The sequence below is a fragment of the Genypterus blacodes genome, unplaced genomic scaffold (genome assembly GCF_046128005.1).
Source record: "Genypterus blacodes isolate CSIRO-AG114 ecotype Tasmania unplaced genomic scaffold, CSIRO-AGI_Gbla_v1 ptg000012l_1, whole genome shotgun sequence".
Taxonomy (NCBI): Eukaryota; Metazoa; Chordata; class Actinopteri; order Ophidiiformes; family Ophidiidae; genus Genypterus; species Genypterus blacodes.
Window position 1 is genome coordinate 3,669,973 of NW_027466826.1, and position 14,907 is coordinate 3,684,879.

General features: G+C 41.4%; 1 protein-coding gene across 2 annotated transcripts in view; it reads left to right on the forward strand.

Moving 5' to 3' along the window:
• The window catches only part of mcu (mitochondrial calcium uniporter), a 55,406-nt gene that overhangs the window by 17,066 nt on the left and 23,433 nt on the right, over positions 1-14,907 (forward strand). The window contains exon 2 of one of the 2 annotated variants that reach the window (XM_076164592.1): positions 7,330-7,443. In XM_076164592.1, coding sequence (XP_076020707.1) covers positions 7,330-7,443 — 114 coding nt within the window. The remainder of the gene's footprint in view (positions 1-7,329; positions 7,444-14,907) is intronic. The other variant, XM_076164600.1, reaches the window with a different exon arrangement.

Here is a 14,907-nt window from a genome sequence, read left to right on the forward strand (position 1 = left end):
ATACACACAGTTATGAAAGGCACTTAAAACATCACCACTCAGATTTACAGTGATGCGGTGGACCTCAATTCTTTGGGGTTTTAGAAATATAAAGCTTCAATAGATTACGCATTTAAAGGTAAAAGTAGACTCGGATGCATTTTCCATTATTATTGTAAACTTAAATTACAAAAAATATCTTGGAATATACAAAATATGTATCATACTGCTGATTTTCCTGCCAAGTATTTCAGCATTCAGGGTCCAACAGAAAGCTGCAATAACAGCTTTGGTGTTCTCCATGGGGCTTTCTGTCCGAGTCTGAGCTGCTGTCATGAACATAGTTAATTGTTCCAAGAAATAAAACCCCAGGACACAGCTGCTTCTTTTGATGAAATAAATACACATCCCTTTCTCCAAGTAGATAAGGTGTGCACCTATGAGGTCTGTTTGATTGTCGTATTTTACAAATAACATTACAGGATGTGCTTAACAGGCTCGCTCAATAAGCTTAGTACGATAACAAAGTTTGGTTACCGTCCACTGTATGTCTCAAAGCAGATAAAGGATAAATCCCATATGGGAAAATCTAGGTTAGGAATTCAACGCAAACACAAATTGTATAAGCAGGAGAGCAATGTGCAAACAGCGCTATACACTTTAGATGACGTACATCAGTTTGATGATGGAGGCAAGACCATACTAGTCAATTCCAATCACAGTGATCCGCCAACTCAGCACGTTTGTGAGACCTCACTGTGTCAATTGTGTAAATTATTAACGGTTAACCGATTTACACCTCTAATAGCTAATGTAAACAATGAATTTTGTTATTGTATTTGCCTAGCATTGTACTACTAGGTTGCTATCACTGATATTAAGCATGAGGGCTTTGTAATGTTAGTACAGCACGAGTATACACGCCCACACATGCAGTGGAAGAGACACGCACTGAGACAGAATTTTATCCCTCCCAGTCCTTCGACTTTGTTTCCTCTCTAATGCCTGTTCAGTCTTTTTCTTGCCTGCACTCCCTCCCCCTCACGCCCACGCATCTACTCCGTGTACTGCTGATGATCAGCCTTATCTCCATGCTTAACCGCATGTCTATGTGTATTTTGTATGAGATAAAGCAAGGAGTGTACTCTGCAGAACATTTTTGGTTCCTCTTCTATTCACTGGCTTTAACCTTGTAAGCACAACATCCTCTCTCCACTCTCAGCTGATTCTGTGCCACTTATTCCTCCATTTCTAATTCATTCTTGTTTACAGGATTGTGCCCCTTTTCTATGTGATAAGCAGATCTAGCACCGAGAACTTCACAATATGAAACTCAGCATTGTAAGTTCTGACGTTTCCAGGCCGTTACAGCACTACCTTGGTAGTTTATCTAACAAGACAGTATAAGTTTTCCACAGTATTCCTGCCCTTCCGAGCTTTGTCGGGGCAACACCTGGGGCAATAAATCAGAGACAGTATTTGAAGATGAGATGTAGGGTTTTATTCCAGCATGTATCAGCTTTGGTGCTTCCTCCTATGCTAGCCCATTGTCTCTGCAGCTTTGGTTTTTCTGTTCACTTCATATAGTCCTTTAGCCACCTGGGGACGAGACAGCTATTCCATTATGAATGAAGGTATTTTTTCAGCCTGGCCATTCATCTCTGCTGCATCAGGAGACTTTAGCTGTCAACCACACAGTCTGCACACCTTCACGACCCTGTTCGTTTGTAGATATTTTCGCTACATATCCCATATGAACTATGAGTAAATAACAGCAAAGTAATGCACTATTTGTATGGAATACCCAAGTGCAAGGGAGATTCCACATTGCTCAGGTGAGAAATGGGAAATTCAGGAAGTGCACATGCAGCTTTCTCCCCTTCCCTCTTGGTCATATAGCCTGACAGGAACCCTATTGTTAACTAATTTCTTTGTCAAGCCCTGCAGCAAAGCTCAAACACCCCCACACATGTCCTTCCACTGACATGTGCAAATGTCCGCATGCCCTTGACGGAGAGCTGGGAGTCTCTTTCACTGAACATGTCTTTGATGTGATTAATTTGATTCCTTCACATGCCCTTAGCTTACCTGCGCAGCCTATTTCTTTCCTCATCACTGTAAAGTATGTCTGCTTAAGAGCAGGGAACATCCAGGGAACCCCTGTAACTTCACCAATTCCCCTCGACTGTAAGAGTTTCATTGGTCAGCGGTCACTCAGTAACCCCCTGCTCCTCTTGCTCCTGTATGTGCAGGAGCTGGGTAACATGGTGTGCTTAATGTGTTGGAAATTTCATTTAACTCTCCTCCTATCTCTCTCCCTCCATCTCTCCTGTCTGCGGCCAGTGATTGCCTGGAGCCTTCCCACTTTCTCCGCTTCTGAACCCATCCCCCTTCTCCCCCATCTCCCTTGGGCTGACTGCCTTTCTCCAAGTAGTGAAGAAGATGGTGAGAGGGGGAATGAGAAAGATAGAGGACGAGACACGGAGACAGGAAGTGAAAGTGATGCCTAGATCAGAATGTGAATCACTCGCCAAGTACAGTCCAGTGTTGGTCACGCTGGTGCAGAAACAGAGAAACTGATTATATATGAAGACAATAAGATGGGTTGTGGATAAAAATGGTAGTTATGCACCTCCACTAGCCTCTTCTGTTAGGCTTCCATTGTTCTCACAATCTGATGTAATGGTTTGCCCCTCTAAATCCCTTAACTAGGACCTGATTGAGAAACCCACGCAAGTAACAATGTCATTGATTTGTCTGTAATTGTTCCTCAGCCCTATACAATAGAAAAATCTGATGCTGGATCACACGCATACATGGACATGACATTCTGATACCTGCATGAACCTTTTATCATGTTGTTTCCATTACTGAGCCGCTTGATGTGACCCTGCTCAGGGACCAAGGTTTATTGGCTTCATTTTCATTTTACCCCGAATGCAAAACACATTTCGATAATTTATGGGCCATCAGCATGTGCTTAAGGTTATAAGGGTCTATAGTGGAGTCAAATTTGAAGCTGTGGTCTACTGGCATCCATGGATAATTGTCATATTGACCCCAGGTTGATCGAAACGGTGAGGTCATATGTTTTACCCTGCTGAGCATCCAGCATTCATCCTGCTCACCGTGCTTTTAAACAAAACACAGCCACAAGCTTCATCAGGATTCACTCAGCCACTACTGTGGTCTGTTGAAGTTTCTAAAGGTTTCATTTTTAGACCTTTTTATGGGAACAATTGGTCAATATGGTACAATATGTAGCAGATGCAGAGATTTCTTCCTACATTTCCTCTCACACATTGTTTTTCATTAATGTTTTGATTTATTAGTCATATCAACCTGGTGTGGGCATAGTCAAGGATAGATAAGGCAACACCAAATTTATCCATTTATGCATGATTTTGATATCTGAAAATTGTGCAGGCTTATCACCTCTTAGATAGATGGTGCTGAAAAAACACAATCTGATGTCCCCTAGATAGAACACACACACACACACACACACACACACACACACACACACACACACACACACACACACAGAGGTCTATCTTTTTTGCACTTAGCATCAGAGACATCTGAGATTAATTATAAGCCAATCTGAGGTGTGAGATGTCATGCATAATGTGACACCAGAGTCTCCTGTATCCAGGCTGATGAGTGGCTTCTAGTAATTAGGGCCGGGTGAAGATCATGGGGAATGTGCAGACATGACAAAGTGCTGAAGTCTGGCCTTGGCTCCTGTATATACTCTTGTATCTGTTGCTGTTTGTTGGGTAGTGCTCAGGTGTCAATGACAACATGCGAAACATGCTGGATAATGAGGTAGAGTGATTGTACATACCTAAGGAGACTGCAGGCTCAGCGCCACCCAGAGCTTAGCTTTGATGTGTCAGTGTTGGGTTGAGAGTGATCCCTGAGCAGCAAGCACAATAACACGCTGTGCCATAAGTCAATCAGTAAATCAATGAACGGCGGGCAGTGGTTGCTTATTTTCTCAGCGTGACATGAATCATGAAGCATGCACTGTAGGATTTTAGGATTGTGTGTCACATGCAGGGGCACTGTCAGTGATTTTGGACCCTATGGAAAGCTATAACTGTGGGCACTAACAACCCCATATTGTTTGATGGGTTACAAGCACCTTCCAATCACTCTGACCTCTCCTATCTTATGGCACTACTGTTTGGTATTGATTTGTTTAAACTGATGCCACATAGAATGGGCTTTATGTATAAATATAGATATTACTTTCAGGATGGGTTTTTTCGCTTTCTTTTTTTTTTTCGCTCGACCTATTTTGTAAGTTTCTGAAGCAGAAAGTAAGTACGTCAAGTATTTGTTGCTTATTGTGCTTTGTCGACAAAGTAGGGTGTTGTCAAGAGGGAGTCAGGACTCAGCCAGCTGAGGCATTTTTTGCCAGTGGAGTAAGTGGTGCGTTTTGAATGTGTATGCATTTTATATGACCCTGCTCAGTTTGTTGTGCTTGGTATCTAGTGAGAGCAGCTGTTGTCCTCTCTGGCAATCTAATCAACAGAAATAGATGGTGCTGCTCCTTGCTGGGCTTCAGGGTTTGTTGTAGAGATAGGTCACACCAGTATCTGCTCTCAAAAACACTTCATATAGGCTGCTGCATATGTCGTTGTCCTGTAAGAGGTAAACACAATTAATACCTACTCTTGTAAATAAATGTAATTAGCTTGTAGGGAATCATTGTCAATGTCTAATTTTGGCATGGAGCAGTTGTTCTGTCTTGTACCGCTTAAATAGCAAATCTATTTCTTCTTTGCACTTAACAATATATTATTTGTGTCTGAAGCATATGCTTACATACCCACACACTGACTATTGTTCAGAACAAAGCGTTTTGTGTCCCATAGACTACTGTGACGGCTTATTTTTGACTGGTAATTTACTAACAAACCCCAATCCTGTCAAGTTATATTGATTATAGTTATTATACTAATATAAAAGTGAGTTGATTAAGTTTTTACAGAACAAACGCAAAGCCTGCTCTGATCTGAATGGCTACATGGGGGTGATAGTGACGTGATGATGGTGGCCGCACTTGTAGATACCCTAAAAACATTGTCCGCCCAACAATTGAGGCTCATCCTTAAAAAACGGTGATGAATGACCAATCAGTGCTTGTCTGTTTCTTCTTTGTAGGTTGTCATAATTTAGCAGAATAATGAATGCACATATTATTTTGGACACTTATAATGATGATTTTGTTACTTTATTCATATTAGCCTTAGCCTGTCTTTATTCCAGACACAGAACACACTCTAGACCCCCTCAGTCTTACAATTATACCTTAGGTTCACAGTTATTTCACAGTAACTGAAACCTCTGACAGCAGGCTTATTGGCCCATGCAAGCACAATATTCTGTAACTGTATTGCTGCAGAGAGGTTTGCTGCTAGAATGGAAATGAGTCTGTGTGGTTACTTAGCAGAGTCATAGCTTCTGTAATGATCTCTGCACAGAAAATCAAACACTGGACAAATACTCTTCCTCCTCCATGGAGACCTTGTATAATCTTATATACTGTTGAACACAGTCCTCTCCTTTGACTTGATGCTGGTTGTCTGGTTGTCAAATTGCCTATCTGGCCTAGAATGGCTTTTCTAACGAGCTTCAGCCAGTGTTTGTTTCTTGGCTCAGTTTTGTGTTGAAAATCCTCCATCAAACATAATTATCAACGTGGGAAATTCATTTTCATTAACTCACCTTGCAGGAATTCATATTTCTTGTTTTCAGTGATGGATATTGAGAGTTGGAGGGAAAATGTCATTTATCATCACAGTAACACTGCAGGATTGCTTATGTGGATGTCTGCAGGTAAAGAGTTTGAACCAGATAAAAAATAAAAATCTGTCTTTATCTTTTTGAAGACATAATTATTGACGAGATTGAACGTACTGAAAACAATATGAGTCAGAGCGGGCAAGTTCTAGACATCTGTTCATAAATAGGAGCTCTGATAGTGAGGGGGAGACGTGACACAAGATTAGAGAACTACAATAATAATTATTGGAAAATAATAAAATGAGCATCTTTTATTTAAGTGTTGTGTTGTATTCTCATTGCATCATCCTTTGTTCAAATATTTAGTTTGAGTGACAGTATTGAGAAACTGCTCTGGGTCTGATCACCAAGGAGCTCTGGAGCCGTTTGATTTGTCCCAAACCAGTTTATAACCGGCTACAAGGTGCATTCAAAGGGCCTTGTAAAAAGCTGTTGCATATTCAACCTGATCAGATTAGCTCGTTGAAGGTTAAAAGGTCACTGCATGTTCTCCATTCTGTCTTCACTCTGTCTAGCTGTCTGAAGGCAGCTTGTGTTTGCAATCTGTCGACATAGTTTTTCATTGGCATGGGATTCTCTCATTGTCCATGTTACATAACTACCCCAAGATAATTAACCACTTCTTGCTTTGATGTTCTCCCTCCTTCCCTGAGACATTTCTAACCAATCAACTACTCGGTTGGGTTTAGTAGATATGAAATCAAACTGAACCAATGATAAATAGAAGAAAAGCATCACGTTGTAAACAACCAGGCTCATAGTTCTCAATACTGGTCCTCAAGTATTGCAGCACAGCATATTCCCCACCTGATGAGCTAGATTCCTCCCAGATTCCAGTCTAGATCTGAGAGGCATAGACTGGAGAGATATGCAGGGCTGTGGCACTACTTTCTATTTGGAGTTGTAGGTTGCTGTTGTTCAAGGTGCTCTCAGAGTTTCAGGGATGAGAGCGTCCCAACCTATCACCATCTTATCTTTCCTCTGCACAGGGAGGGAGGGAACATCTGAGTGCCTATGGTAACTTTGAAGGTGATTTTATTTTAATCGTTCCAATTTTCGGTGCCACTGTGATGCACCTTTCACGCACACTCTCCAAATCTCTCTCTCTCTTATACACTCATACACAGAGCAATGCTGTTTTATGCTTTTTCTCAAGTGTGAAGTTGGTCTGTGCTTCTAATTCTGGTTTCAGAGCGTAGCAACTGCAGAATGTCTGAGGTTCTTAGCCACTTCTCCCAGTGTACACAGGAAGTTGCAATTGATATTTCTCAAACATTGCAAACAACACTGACCTCACGCCACGTTTGATAAGAGAAGAAAACCGTGACAGGAATAGAAAATGTAACTGTGCTGCCAGCTTTCATGCTCATTATTTTAAGCTTCTTTTAAGTCCTGATGGTGCCTGTGTTTAAAATAGCATGCGCGCTCCTGTTGTCCATTTGTATTTTGGTCACCGCAGATGGGTTGTTTCCAATTTGTCTTAATAATGTTGAATCCAACTTGATGTTTGTATCCATTTGTGTGTCTTCTCTTCAGCAGGAGGCACTATCTGCCCCTTTCCCACATCAGACTGTCAGGAGAGCACATGGCCTACAGTCAGCAGCCCGCTCCACACTCTTCACCCAGACTCCCACTGCCCTGTCTCCACAGGTTAGTGTGTGTATGTGTTTGCCTGTGGATCACAAGTGTATTGGGAGTACTTGGTGTTACCAAATTGTACATTACGGATTTTAGCAAACTCCACATTTATGGAAACCATCTGTATGTGTGTACCTTGATGGATGGGAACAAAATGGGAATCTAGAGGATTGTGTGGGTTCTTATTATACAGACAACAGCCATCATCGTCATCATTATCATTATCATCATCATTTGTGTTGTCCCACATCTGTTAGTTTTAGTAAAATAAACATACCTGGTGATTAGTCAATTCATTTAATTGGCAAGTTTGTATCTGCTCTTCCACTTTTAATGCCATTGTGCTCAAAACAGCCTCCTCCTCAAGTGTCTCTTCATCTCACAGGTCGAACAGTGTATTCTTGTTAAAAGCTACAGATACAGATGGACAGACAACATGTCTGTGATGGGGCACTAGTCCCTCAGTTTGTTTGATCGTCAATCTATCACTGGGCGATCTCTCTCTCTTTCACTATCTCTTTCACTCTCTCTTTCTCACTCTCTCTTTTTCACTCTCTCTCTCTCTCTCTCTCTCTCTCTCTCTCACACACACACACGTGCAGTAGGAGCATTTCTGCCTAACATTTGGGAATTATTCATCTGTACCTAATCTCTTAAAATGCAGAGAATTGTGTTTTCTTTGTCAACTTGCGAGTTCCATTTATATTTATAATCGGAGCATTGTGATGTCAATTCAATGACAGTGTGTAGTTAGAGTATTTTTTTATTATTTACTCCCATTGTTTAGTGGCCTTTTTATTGGGAAAGGTTCAAATGTGTGATGAGGTCACCAGATAGCAGCCTTTAGATAATGCAGTTACCCAGAAAAATCCATTCAAATGTGTTTAAAAGCTCACAGTGTTCTGTGCAGCCTATTCACTGGAGTCTTATTGCTTTGATTTAATATAGCTGACAACATTCACATGAGGCACTGTGTGCACCACCAAATCCTCAACTTCACAAGAATACTGTTAGATTTTAAACTCCAATCTTGGCAATATCACGTGTCATGTACCATTGCAGAACAAGCTGTTTTTGCGACATGTGATTTTAATATGCGAGCAGACCTATCAAGTTATTCACCTCAACACAGCACAGGTGCAAGGAATGTAATTGGAGAGTCTGGGAGCTGCCAATCACGCATGGCTGTGCACACCCACACGGTCTTTAGAAGAGTTCAGATCAGCCAAAATAAATGAGACTACTTGTGTCGGTGCTACAAAGGTAGGCAGAGCCAATATTGCACTCACTATGTATCATTTGCAAGTCTGCTACTCATATTCACAGCTTTCATGTTGGCATGAGTTGTACAGGGCTGCAAGTTGTATTGCAATTATGATTTCAACTATGATTAATTTCTACCTTTTGTAATATGATGTGTATAAAGGTTCTATGCCAACATAGTGTTTAAAACATTCGTATATAGATTGTTGTCCTAATCAGGTCTCCTGAGGGACTGCAATGTCACATTGGACAATGGACAGACCAACCTGTTGTGATACCATTTCAATACCTAATATTTTGAAATATGTACATAAAAATGTGATGAAAGATGAATAAACCAAAAGATCAGACAACTATTAAATGTAAAACAAATTACACTGCAGTACTTTTGGCTTGATTGCCCACATTTCTGTGGTTACGCTGCATGAAGCACCTACAATCTCTTTGGGCAAAACACGCTGCATTTTAGAGCAACTGACTACTTCACGATTCCCCATGGGGCAGCTCCAGGATTACCATAATTATCCCAGTCCCAGGAACACTTCTACTGCCACAATTTGGAGCTCTTCACACTATTGTATTTTTACATGAATTGCTGCGTCTTACAACTTGGTAATCGACTGTAGCCAAAATGCAATTTCGATTTGGATATGATGAACTGTGCGGCCCAAATTGTGTCAAAAATAATGGCGACAATCCATGTGATTACATGTAAATGTTATTACGTAATGGGCTGCTATCATTATTATTATTATATGTGTACAACTCATTGGACATTTGATGTTGTGCCGTGTATTGTTAGAATGACGCGATACAAACCCTCAGTAAAGCTGAACACAAGACAATCCTTGCACCCTGTGCTGTGCAGACTAGATGCAGCAAATCAAAGTAATGCTTAAACACCAGCACAGCACAACTCAGAATATGCATCACTTTCTCCATATGTCTTTTGACTTACAAGGCCCTGCTTATGCTGTCAACTTAGGTCACCAAATCTAAATACAGCCCACGACAGGTCAGCTCACCTGAAATTCATGGTGTGTCCGATTGAATTTTCCATTCAAGTTTGGATTTCTGCGGAATTTAAATAGAAGTAATATATATTTTGGTACTTTTGTGAGCATGCGTCGTTGTCGACCATATTTGTGGATGATTGCATGAGAAATTATCTGGGTCCTCCATGGTATCACTTGAGGATTAATATAACACTATCAAAGTGTTCTCAACACAAGGTGTCAAGTCAGTGCCCTTCCAATAGAACATGAGGGCCAGTCACAAGATACGGCAGAAGGACCTTTCAGCACTGCCATGATGTCCTTTGTCTCTTTTCCAAGTTTGCCTCCTTGCACTTGGTATTTTCTGTGAGTTGGGGGCCAGCAAGAATCCAATAAAGCAGATGCATTATGTTAAAAAGATCAACTGAAGGTTAAGTGTGTATATTTTTCACCAGGAAATGCGCTCGGCCCCAGCTCAGCCCCACCAACAAGCTTGCATGGGATGAAATTTTTATGATAACAGGATATTTGTTCCTTGAGTGCTTGCAATCCTTCTGCTGTGGATAGCGGTGCATTAGCTAACCCTTTTCTTTCTGTTCATGTGTGTGTGTTTGTGCGGTTACGTGCATGGGAGTATACAGATCATGTTGTGTGCGTAAGGTTTGTTTGTGCCTGCGCATTTGTGTCATTTGGCTTTATGAAATGGAGAAGGCAGGCACACGGGGTTGCACAGGGTGGGGGTGGTTACAGTCGGTGTACAGTGAACAATGATAGCAGGCTTTCCTGGGACTGTGTTTACTTTTCACTGCAGCAGGATGTCCAGAAGGAGGTATTTTTGTCTGACATGGGATAGGGTTGCTAAATGCGGACAGAGGAAATGTAGACATACATTGTTAGGAAGTAAAAACATCAGCCATGGGACGTCGTGGCGAGGCCTTCTTGTTCACAGCGGGGTGAAACCTTAGAGCTGCGAGGGAGCCAGTCAATACTCCCCGATGTCACCCTGCCTGTTCATGTAGCCTCCAGAGGGAGAGCTGTTTGTTCAGAGGGCATGCAAGGGAGAAGACATGGGAGCCTCTGCAGGGAGTGTTTGCCTCGCCAGGGCTTGTTGTCTCTATCTACAGTTCAGGATGACGTTGTCATCGATGGACGAAGATGGGTGGAAGTTGCTCACATTGAAGGATCGGAAGTAGGCATGATCACCATTTGCCCATCTGTGTATGCATTGTTTTCTGTCAATACTTTCTTTCCATCTTTCTTTCTCATTCCATTGACATCTTGCTTGTTCCTGCATTGCTGCAGTACAAACGCTTGTCTCTTACTTGGCACAGCCAGTACCCCCTCCCTCTCTTGCCGCCTCTCCCTCGCTTCTCCCTCTGTCATGCCTTGGCATCCATCAGTTTAGCTGCAACCTCCCACAAGGCCTGATGGGTCAGAGCTGCGCACACTCTCACACTCTCGCTCTCTCTCTCTCACACACACACGTATACAGAGTTACACTCTGCAGCTCTATACGCATAAGGACCTCTCAACCCATCTGTGGTGGCAATTTGGAGAAGTTGTCACACAGGCACACGAATAGAAACAACTCAATGAAGAGGAAGTTCTTGGTTCCTTAATAGAATCTTGCTAAATCTTGCAATCTGTTTGTTACCCCATTTGCAAAGATAAAAAGAATTAATTGTGGAGGCGTTACTGTGACAAACAAGGAAGGAGTATCAGGATTGGGGCCAATAAAAATGTTGCAGCAGTAGTTAAAAGTAAAGTGGTACTTTTCCATTTCAGAGGGTCGAGAGGCTGTCACAGTGCAGACGTCAGTGTTTGAGCAAATCACATTTGACAGGAACCTTGAACCTCTTCTCTGGCTGATGTCTTTACCAGCCTGCTTTGAAATTGTCTCCCCCTTTGCTGAAAGCAGACTCAGCTCTTTCATGTTAGATTCCTCTCAGTGACATATGCATTTTTTTTTAGGTATTAACGTGTGCTGGTCTGTTGAATTTTTCCTTGCTCTTTCTTCTCTGTTGGCTCAGAAAATTGTTGGCTCAGAGATTTGAGCCACTTGTGGACTTAAAGTTCTCAATTACTGGAGTAACGGGAGGTTCCTCAGTCAGTTCCTTGCTCACTTTCCCACAACACATAAGGTAATTGAAAGACTACGGATATATTCAACCAATCGAGGTCTCCATCTATTGAAGCAAGCCTTTTTTTTAGCCTTGTTTAATTCCTACATCTTCTTTCTCTGCACTGATGAGTACTCTTAGGTTCAGTAAACATAATGAGGTCTTTCGCTATATTTCATGGATGACACAAGGCTCTGTCCTAAAGTTTGTGAACAGATAGACGGGCTTGCATCTTCACACATTTGTGTAATTTTCCATCAAAACTCATTAAACCTCACTTTCTTTTTCAGTGCGAGCAGTTAAAAATATGTTCCTTTTAATTCTGTGTGGGCTGGGAAAAGCTTGTCTCTGACCAATGGGCATGGTTTGGTCTCCTGAGCTCCAGCGGAGTAGGAGCTAAAACTGTTACAGTACCTAATTGAGTACTTTTTCCTTTTGTGCGAAACAAAGAAGAATCCCCTGAGTGCGTGAAAAGGTACTGGCTTGTCATGTACAGGCTTGCAATGGGGTGATAAGGTTTTTACGAAATGGCCGGCCAATTACTGAAAACTGCTGTCTTCACCAGCAGGCCGACAGAAGTGTTATGAGAAGAGTCTTTAGGAAGTTTGTTGCCCTATTAAAATGACATATTGAACTGATCAAGCAGACGTAGCAGGAAATCTTTTCCCTGCAAAGGAGCTGCTTCACTGCCCTGCACCCCCCCATCATATACATTATACATTTCCATTTCTCTCCTACCTTTAATGGCAACAACTCAGCAAGACTTGGTGCCATACTCTCCATTTACGCTGATTGATCATAAACTACTTGCAGCGGCTTGTTCAAACTCGTAACTCACCCTGCAGTTGAGGGTCAAAGCATTTTATTAGATTGTTGTCACAAACTATTCTTAGTGAATGCTTATTTTAAATCTTGACAGATAATATAATGTTTACAATGTGTTTTGTGATGCTCTCAGGAATCACTGTGAAGGGTACAGCCGTGTTCTTGACGCTGTCTTCATATGTGTCCCTTATATGCACTCAAAATGAATCAGCAATCATTCTTTATAGGCTCACCATAAATAATATGGCCTTTTCCTGTTATTTCATTCATTTGACTTGTTTATTACCTCCTCTCAGAAGGTTATGTTGTCACTGGCATTTGCTTATTTGTCAGGAGGATATCTGAAAAAGTAACGGATGGATTTTAGCAGGATTGTGTAGCTCAGTGGCACTGATTTAGTTGATTTTGTCTTTATTCTCGACAAATGGCATTTCTCAAAAACTACAACTAAATCTACCAAGAGAGGCAATTTAAATTGTATACTCACCTTTATGGCTTCATTGCACTGTAAGAAATAAGATAAGAAACATGCAATTGGCGCCAATGTGTGTGTAATGTGTGTACCTATTATGTTCACCCAGTTACACACACAAATAGACCTTTTATATGTTAAAAAAAAACCCCACTTTCACTCCATTTGTATCAGTAGATTAACCTGCAGCCCCTTTCCTGTCTAACTGGCTGTGTCGTGCACGAAATTTGAGTGTGTGTGTGTGTGTCTGTGTGTGTAAAGGTGTGTTGTTGTAAGGTTAAAGCGGGAGCTAATAATGAGAGCAGATAAACTCTATCCTCTGGTGGCTTTTGTTTAAACAATAGATTGATAGGACTCGCCTGCTGGTGCTGAAGCTCTTGTAATTGTTCAAACTGCACCGTTCTGACGGGGGCGGATGGAGTGTGTGTTGATCAATCGACCGGTACCTCATTCTTTAGTTTTTTATCATTTCTATTTTCTTTATCTTTCAAGGCTGGGATGGAAGGAGAAATAAATGAGATAGAACCCAGTGGGACATTTCTGTGGCCAGGCTCCATGTGCTGCTGGCTTGTGTGTAATGCTCTTAAAAGGACACACACACTCACACACTGTATAAAGGCCAATCTGTACTTTCCATATCGGACAATTAGGGTCTGAGTGACACAAATTTTGTCATCTTGTGGTGTGGGTGAATGTAGACCAGGTAATCTAGCAGTTCTACACTGCTTTTGATGAGCGGCTGTGTGAAGAAGTCCGTCTCCACCTGCATTTATACAACTTGCAAATTGAAAATTGACTGTCAGTGAGAAATTGCCCAAGTGGTGGTGTGTTACCGCACATGTGTAGAAACCAAACTATTGCATGTGTGCAAAGCAGGTCATCACAGGAGACATTAAGGTTTCGTATGCAGAGATCTGCCCGTGTCCACAACCTTACTGAAGTTGATTTAGGCCTCCATTCGTCAGTGGGTGTATGTGTTTAAAGATGGCTGGTTTTAATACTTTATGCACAACAAGGGAAAGTAGAACAGGATCAATGTACGCATTTTCTTGCACATTACAAAAGTGCAGAGGTTTTAAGACTGACCATGAATGAAAACAATGGCGTGCCATTAATATTAATATGTCCCCTTCAAGGGAAATCCTTTGTAGTCAGGCAGCAGGCATTAAGGTAGAAGTCAAACAAGCACCATCCACACACCAGAAAGCAGCCTGATGAATTTAGAACTGTGACTGACTCATTGTGTGAATTCATTTACCGTATATCTTTCTTACATTAACATGCTTTGGAGTTTAGAGCTTTTAAAGTCATCATAATTGTGCTACACTAATTTGCACATATATCTGTTTTATCAGATGTGTATAAACCACTGATGCAGTGAAACTAGATAAAACATTTGACAGCTGAGAAATTAATGTGGGATTATTTTTTGCCTCCAAGTGAAATTGTTTATCTCAAAACAGATTCAACCATGAAAAAAGATCAGCGATACTAGTAGGCTTGATAAATCTTCAAACTACTTGTACGGCTTCATAAAGCTGAGATACAGTTGCTGTATCGAATTAGGTTAATGATGCGTTTGTGTGTGTGTGTGTGTGTTTGCGCATGCTTTTGGATCTTTTACATGGATAGAATTGCAGTAAAAGGCGCTTTTGGTTTATTAATGAGATTTGACTTTTTTTGGCCGTAGGCACAGAAAGGTAGCAGAGCTGAATATATGTAAACAAATTAGTGAACTTTTGATAAGCAACAAGCTAGTAATGACGAATGTTTGATTAGAATCTGTCTCCCACACACAATC